Below are 8,516 nucleotides of genomic sequence, written 5' to 3' on the forward strand. Positions count from 1 at the left end.
TTGGTTTTCCTACTTATGTTCAAATTTCAGCCTGAAGCAGATGATGCTGAAATCCATGTTGTTAGGGCAGCTCCAGGTTATAACATCTGGACAGTAAGTGAGACCTGAAGACACTGAACCTGTTGTATGTAAGTGATATAAATCATACAATAACAGAAGAGCTGGAGGGCACAGCTGCCAGTGTAACATTATATCTTATTATTAGGAGCCATCTCTATGACAACAGCGACCCGGAAGCGGAAGTGCGGCCGCGATCCCGGAAGTGATCCCTCTCCGCTCACACATGGCTGCGGGAAAGAATTCCGAGTCCGGGCAAACTAAGAAGCGTCCGACAAAGCCCGACCACCCGGGTGAGAATGAGGGGGGTCCGCCCGGAGCCGGCGGGGAGCAGCCGGAGATCCTCTTCCCCCCGACCTTCAGCGTGTCCGACATCAAGAACAAGCAGCGCAGACACTTCATGTTCATGAAACAGAAGCAGGAGAAGAGGAAGGTGAGGAGACCCTGTGTGCTTATACCGGGGAGGGAGGGGGCCGACCCTCCGACCCTCCGACCCTCCGACCCTCTCCTGTCGGCTAATACCTGGGAGAGGGGAGGCGCTGTGAACCCCTTATACTGGGGAGAGGGGAGCCTGCTTTTTTTTTTAAAAGGGGGGGGGGCGGGCGGCGTTGCTACAGCTTCATGTGTCATTGATCCCTCCCCCATCTGTAAGGGACCGGGGAAATGGTGGGGGTCTCCTATGTATGAGACTGGGGAAAGAGGGAGTCACAAAAGCCATATTTATGAGACCAGGAAAAGTGGGAGTCACAGGGATACATGACCCCAGATCATCATCAGTCCCTGCCCCATTGGGGCTTACAGTCTAAATTTCCTAACACACACAGATAGAGACACAGACTAGGGTCAATTTGATAGCAGCCAATTAACCTACTAGTATGTTTTTGGAGTGTGGGAGGAAACTGGAGCACCTGGAAGAAACCCACGCAAACACGGGGAGAACATACAAACTCCACACAGATAAGGCCATGGTCAGGAATTGAACTCATGACCCCAGTGCTGAGAGGCAGAAATGCTAACCACTGAGCCACCATGACCCCAGTTGTGTCTGTATGGAAATAAGTTTGTTGGCAAACAATCAAACTGAACTTTCTTACTTTTGAAATGTTAAATAAGTTGACTTGTATTTGGTGTCTATAAATGGCTAAAAGAGTCCTATATCAACTTATATTTAAAATACAATTATTATTCCCTGCCAGGAGAAGCTTGCTATTAAAAAGAAACGTAAGAAGGAGAGAAAGGCACTTGGAGACAAGGTATGTCAAGAAATGATAAACTGCATTGCACATATGTCTTTACAGCTCTTCACCTACACAATGTTGAATATTATTATTTTGTGCACATGGGACTATTAATCCGCTCAAGCTGTTGGCTTGTTTTGGTTCTGGTAGACAAGAGATGTAGACTGATGGTTTACAGATGTCGTGGAGAAAAACTCCTGCTGTGTATACTGGTTTCTTCAAACAGTCATTAAAACAGCCCATATGCCTGTCTTCGTTTAACTTAAGACACTTTTGTTGCAAAATAAATGAATATTTATTTGTTAAACTCGAATAATTATGTATTTTTGTGTGTGTTCGGGTCTTAATTTCTAACTAAACGTTCCCCAAAAAATCTTTGATATTCTTAAATTGTACGTGTACTAATTTGTTTTTCCTTGAATGGCAAAAACAGTCATTCTGAAGTTGCTAATGACATGCTGTCATATTTCTGTTAAAGTCCATCCCACATCTCTAGTCCCTGGATTAATAACTGCCTTCTTACACATTCACAAATGAAACTTAAAAAAAATTCAATCAGAATTCAATCAGTAATTTCTATATAGAAAGGGCTGTGCAAGTAATTATACAGCATAATCCATGTTATGGCAGTCTGCAAAAGACAAATATAATTCAGTATAAAATACACATGTATTAGTTTTCACTGTATGACCAGATGCATTTTACATATAATTTAAATACAAGCATTAGTGTGTTTTATATGATTGTTCGTTCCACAGTTTAAAGATATATTGTACCAGAGGCACCAAAATTTTAACTTTGCAGTGTTTGTGTATGTCACCCCCAATCTGTGAGAGATGTATTTAGTGGTTGGAGAACAGGTATCCTTAATTCTACCATCACACGTGAAAACATGAGTACTGTATATTGGTAACATGCTTTATATATTGCAAAGTCTGCTGGCGAGCTACACAAATACATTTACATAGGTGATCTAACTAATATATTTCTTTTTATAGGCTCCTCCAAAGTCTGTTCCCAAAACAATTGAGAACCAGCGTGTATATGACGAGACAACAGTTGACCCAGAGGATGAGGAGGTAAATGTTACATTATACTAATCATGGACTATTGAGCGTTCACAGGCTGTGTTTCACCTGCGGGCCTTAATGTTATTATGTTGTTCTACTATATTCATGTTTACCAAGCAATAACCTTTGCACACAGCATGTGTCGGACATAATAGTACTTCTATTTTTTATCATTTCAAGTGTACAGAATAATGTTTTTTTAAATATGTCACTTTGAGGCAATTTTAGCATATTTCAAACTGTACTTCTTCTGAACTCCAGACATAGTACCAATATGCTTCTCCATTTACTCCTGTGGAATATTCAGCAAAATGCACCTTTCTTTATTACCATTGATTTATATCGCACCGCCATATTGCTCAACACTGTACAAACCATATTTAATTATCCACATCAGTCCTTGTCTAATTGGAGCTCACAGTCTAAATTCCCTAACGCACGCACTATGATCCATTCTTATCAGCAGACGGTTAATCCACCAGTATGTGTTTGGAGAGTGGTAGGAAACCCACGCAAACATGCAGTGCACATACAGACACCCCACAGATAGGCCACAGCTTAGAACAGATGGCTAACCTGTGACACTCCAGGTGTTGTGAAACTACAAGCCCCAGCATGCTTTGCCAGTAGATAACTAGCTGATAGCTGGCAAAGCATGCTGGGGTTTGTAGTTTCACAACACCTGGAGTGTCATAGGTTAGCCATCACTGCCTTAAAATCAAACATAAACTTGGGGGTAATCTGGTAATTTGTGCTTTGATGTTCAGAGTCGAGACTTAAAAAGATAGATTTTATTTATTTTTTAAATTAACATGCAAATCAAAAGTTAGTGTGTTTGCTGCTGTTAAACAGGATTTGATGCTGCTGTGGTTGATGCCCTTTCTCTGTTCCGATTTAATCCTCTAGGTGGCGTATGATGAAGCTACAGATGAATTTGCACCTTATTTTAACAGACAGACAACACCCAAGATACTTATCACCACATCTGACCGCCCTCGTGGGGTAGGCCAATTCCTTGGTCACTGATCTCTACAGTATTTAATCATCACCATAAGTGATAACTTGTGTTGAGAAAAGTAGCAATTTTATCCATTTAACATTCGGACGTATCGTAGAAGTAATTCAGAAATTGGCATTTTCTGGCTGGCAGGTCATGCTGTGACTTGTAGTTCCATCACTACTCTCAACTCTGTTTTCCTGACTCTTTTTTTTTTTTTTTTTTTTTTTTCTTTGTAGTATGCAAAATAACATCTAGCATTTAATAAGTGTAATTCAATTATCATTATTCCTTACTCCTATTTTAATGTTTACTTATTTTTCTTCCAGCGTTCCGTGAGGTTTACAGAACAGCTGTCATCCATTATCCCCAACTCAAAAGTATATTATAGGAGGGGTCTTGCATTGAAAAAAATTATCCCGCAGTGTACTTCAAGGGATTTTACAGACCTCATTGTCATCAATGAAGATCGCAAAGTTCCAAGTATCCTTCAGAAGAGTCTTTCTTCCTCATTGTACCTATTGTGTGTAATGTGTAAAAAATAACTATTTCCTTTCATGCTGTGGAAAGGACAAACAGCCATTTAAATTGCTATTTTAAAGGGAATCTATAATATGAACGTTGTACAACAATATTGATTGTGTGTTGGTCTTATGGGGACGCAACATTTAAGCTCCAGTTCTTTGAGCCTCTTGAAACTAATCTCCAATCCTAGTCATTTAATTCTAGCGGGTAGCGTGGTGGCTTAGTGGTTAGCACTCCTTCCTCACAGCACTGGGTTCGATTCCCAACCATGGCCTTATCTGTGTGGAGTTTGTATGTTCTCCCTGTGTTTGCATGGGTTTCCACCGGGGGCTCGGGTTTCCTCCCATACTCCAAAAACATACTAGTAGGTTAATTGGCTGCTATTAAATTGACCTTAGTCTCTCTTTGTCTGTCTGTGTATGTTAGGGAGTTCAGGCTGTAAGCTCCAATGGCGCAGGGACTGATGTGAGTGAGTTCTCTGTACAGCACTGCAGAATTAGTGGCGCTATATATATATATATATATATATATATATATATATATATATATATATATATTAAATAGATGATGATATCCAAACTCTTAACTCCAGTTTTTAGTGACTGTTCCAAATGAATGGACCCAAACTGGTGCTAAAATGAGCTGCTCCCTCTTATGTGTCTCAACATACAGGGTTAACCATGATTGTCCCCTCCAAATGGGCACTTTAAAGGACTATTGTGTCCATAAGGCCATGCCACATAATTGAGCAGTCTTTTTGACTATATTTCATTCAATACTTTCTGTAGATTTTGTATGTTTATGGTATTTAATCTACATTTTCTAGCTCTTAATCCAAAAGAAAATTTGATTTGAAGTTGCGTTTCTATTATATCCTTAACACCAACCTCCAGATGGACTTATCCTGTGTCACTTACCTGATGGCCCCACAGCTCATTTCAAAATGAGTAATGTGCGCCTGCGCAAGGAGATTAAGGTGTGTTTTCTCCCTTTAACTTTTTTCTGAATGAATTTGCAAACCATAAGCACTTCTATTAGGGATCTGACTGATCTCCAGCTAGTGATCCCGTTAGAAGAGGGAGTTTATAATCTGTATCTGTATGTATAACACTACTGCTTTTGGTCAATTATTGTGGACATCTGTGGAGTTGGCTCCTGTAATGATCTACGAGTAACAAACTATAATACACACAGCTACAAATGTTAAGCTGGGTAGACGTCTATGTAATTATTGTAGAGAACACACGACTCACGGCCACTTGGTCAGATATAGCAGCAGTACACTCCCGTGATCATGTTTTATCGTTTCAAAACACATCGCATCTGTTGATTTTGGTTTTAAAAAGTATTTTCAGCAGATGGTTATGAGAGATGGAGATCACAGATCTGAAGGTAAATTGTGTAGCTGTGTATGTATAAATCAGCATGACCATCGGAACTTTCAGTCCTTGGTAAAATCGCTAGAGACATTGCATCTGAAGAAAGATTGCATAGGTCTGTACCCCTGATTGGATGTCAACCCCGCTTGTCCAATTAAAATCCAACTGTCTTATAAAGCCAAAGTCTTAGATTGTTATATTTGCAGTGCTTGCCAATTCCATTATAGATTCACTGCTCTTACAATAAACAACCCTTTTGCAGATGGTGATTAAATATGTTCTATGCAGGTTTTTTAGTGCATTTTCTATACAAGCTTTTACTATATTTATACAAATTTATCCAATACCTTTCACCTGTATTTTGTCCAATAGTACTCCCCACCCAGCCCATTGTTATAGAGCCCCATTGCCTCAAACCTCCATCATGTACAATCTGTATAGAAGGAATAAATATTATACTTCATGGATTTTTATGCTGGAAAATGTGCATCCCATAGAGCACTCCCCCACCAGAAGTAAGGATATATATCAGATAGGAAAGGGCATAATCTTGGTGCCCCTTCCTTTCTGCCATCCTAGGAGGGCCCTTCAACAATTCCTTAGTGTCGCACTGGTGCTTTTTCTAAAGCAACCATTAAACGTTACTGGAGAGCACACCAGAGATTTTTCTTTAGCGATCTGCCAGCTCTTGCGGACGGTACTGAGTTAGCCCAGCGAGTAATATGCTACCAGAAAATGCAGCTCTGTTGAACTCTACAGTACCTGACAATTACCTGGTGCACGCTGTAGTCACTGCTGTGGAACAGCAAGTTGTAGCTTTTTTTTTTTCTTTTTCTCCTGTATGTTGTACTTAAAAATCGTCAGAAAAATGCTTACGATTTTTAGTGATTTTGTCCGTTTTGGAAACCTAGTTGATAAGTTGCTCGATTATATACTCGCTCTACCCCCTGTCTCTATGAGGGTATATAGAGGTGGTATCTGTCTGAATTTTAGTTATTTGCCTTTCACAGAGAAAAGGAAAGGAACCGACGGAGCACCTACCGGAGGTCATCTTAAATAACTTCACCACACGCCTTGGTCACTCCATCGGTCGCATGTTCGCCTCTCTCTACCCCCATGACCCTCATTTCGTAGGAAGACAAGTGGCCACTTTCCATAACCAGCGGGACTACATCTTCTTTAGATATCACAGGTATTTTACCCTGGCCTTGTTTCATTTCAGAGGTTAAATGAATCCCAAACTGGTCTCACAGGCTGATAATGTGATTGTATTATATGATCTCTGTTCCTCTACAGATACATTTTCAAGAGTGAAAAGAAAGTCGGAATCCAAGAGCTTGGACCCAGATTTACATTAAAACTGAGGTCACTTCAGAAAGGGACATTTGATTCAAAGTATGGAGAATACGAGTGGATCCATAAGGTATGTGGTGTTCTCCATGTGGAGATCTTACCTGACTGCTGTACTGACAGTCGTCTGACCTAGGTTTATACAACCTGCGATGCCCCGGCCGGGCATCATTAGGACAGCAGGGCAGTCACAAGTTGCCTACATCTATCTCAGGTTGTGGTGTCATATGGTGATACTGTTATTTTGTGAATTGGCTTCACATATGTTATGGCTTATTTAATGTATTTCCTTTGACTGTATAATGATCGGTGTTACTTTGCCGTTATCTGACCAGTTTAAGTTTAGCATTGTTGCTTGTTAACTGCTTTAAGACTCTGGTTTACATCATCTAGTTATCTCTGCTCTAGAGATAATAAATGTACACACACGCACGTTTTGGAGAGGGGTGCTGCATGGGTTATAAAGGGAAAAATTAGAAGGGGGGGGGGGTCACTCAGCATACTGTGTAGAGCTAATAGAATCAGATTTCTTTTTTCTTATGAACAATTAAGGGTTAAACTAGTTACCAGACCCATAAGTTCCTCCGTCTGTTGTCAGTGAGGTCTTACCCAGCTGCTGTACAGTGCAGCTTCTAGACGCTGTGCAGCAGTGATCATGTGACCTGGACTCGGTTATCTTACTGACAGGTTGTCAGGCCCAGTCCTGCTTGCTGTACATTACAGCAGGTGAGCGGTAACAGCTTAGAAGTTCAATGCTTACACTTTAGATACCTGCCCCCTTGTGCCAAGGAGAACTGCAGCGAATGCAAGAAGTGCTGTTACATTTATATTGGAGCCCTGGCTTAGTTTTGTAGACTGCTACATATTTTTATGAAAATAAAGTTTCTGATTTTCTCCCTCTCTTTTTTGCAGCGACATGAAATGGACACAAATAGAAGAAAATTCCACTTATAAGTCGACATCATATTCTGTTACTTGGAACTGGAGGGTGAGCTGTGGAATTGTATCTACACACAACTTGTAGTCCAAAGTAATATCCCCCTGGTGCTGCTGAAAGTAAACTTCAGAAGTGATTTGATGATGGCCAGTTTACATTTCCTTTTCAGTTGGAATGTATCAGTGTATGAAATCTGATATAATTGATGGTTATTACATCTCCAAAACATGATAATCTGTTGTAGAGGATGCTGCTAATGGAACTCTGTGCCTTTCATAACATTCTGCCTGATATAAAAAAGCCAACATATAAAAACATCTGTACAATAATAAACAAACTTAATGTCCCTGGAGTTCTGTTTCAGAAGTGCCCAGAAAAAAAAAATAGCTTTTCCAGTTCTGTTATCTAATGAACCACTGATGATCTGTTTTATTTGCTGTAACTATCCTGTTTTATATACATTTATCCACAACCTGTAAACAAAATTCTTTAGTTTCACGTAAAAAATGAATAATGCAGCTCCTCACCCCTCGGGTTGTGCACACCTCATGGCACAGTGGTGGAGACAACGGAGCTTACGCACAGATGAGTTGGATTTAATGGTCGGACTATGACATGTTCTCCTAATGTGATTAATTGTTCCATGTATGTTATAAAAAAAAAAAAAGGTTTATTTCTATCCTGACTGCACAACATTGGACAATTGTTACTAACTCCAGAAATATAGCATATTTATATATACACAAACATTGATGTGGAGTTTTTCTTTAACTAAGAGGACAGCAATCTGTGAATGGTGTGTTCTCAGTTTTATAGCTGGACTGTAACACATACTGGAGTTCTCCTCATACACCCAGATCATGCAACTTTTTTTTGTGTCGGAAAGGACAATGGTCTATATAGTATCTATTCTACATGCTCTTCCAATGGTATAATCTACTCTTCATTTTTTGATTTGTTGAC

General features: G+C 40.0%; 1 protein-coding gene across 1 annotated transcript; it reads left to right on the forward strand.

Annotated features, from left to right (window-relative positions):
* Window positions 1-232: 232 nt before the first annotated feature.
* RPF1 (ribosome production factor 1 homolog) lies at window positions 233-8,300 on the forward strand. Its single transcript, XM_075182001.1, has 9 exons — window positions 233-490; window positions 1,254-1,310; window positions 2,294-2,374; window positions 3,272-3,367; window positions 3,692-3,845; window positions 4,781-4,863; window positions 6,277-6,458; window positions 6,563-6,689; window positions 7,529-8,300. The coding sequence occupies exons 1-9, from the start codon at window positions 284-286 to the stop codon at window positions 7,568-7,570; spliced, it is 1,029 nt and encodes a 342-aa protein (XP_075038102.1). The 5' UTR covers window positions 233-283; the 3' UTR covers window positions 7,571-8,300.
* The last annotated feature ends 216 nt before the right edge of the window (window positions 8,301-8,516 follow it).

This window comes from Mixophyes fleayi, chromosome 8, assembly GCF_038048845.1.
Source record: "Mixophyes fleayi isolate aMixFle1 chromosome 8, aMixFle1.hap1, whole genome shotgun sequence".
In the NCBI taxonomy this organism is placed as follows: domain Eukaryota; kingdom Metazoa; phylum Chordata; class Amphibia; order Anura; family Limnodynastidae; genus Mixophyes; species Mixophyes fleayi.

Bases quoted from the DNA above. Each gene is read 5' to 3' on its own strand.
- RPF1 (XM_075182001.1), top strand. From the start codon at position 284: ATGGCTGCGGGAAAGAATTCCGAGTCCGGGCAAACTAAGAAGCGTCCG. The intron at 3,368-3,691 runs GTAGGCCAATTC...TTTTTCTTCCAG, and splicing joins CATCTGACCGCCCTCGTGGG to CGTTCCGTGAGGTTTACAGA. The intron at 6,459-6,562 runs GTATTTTACCCT...GTTCCTCTACAG, and splicing joins ATCTTCTTTAGATATCACAG to ATACATTTTCAAGAGTGAAA.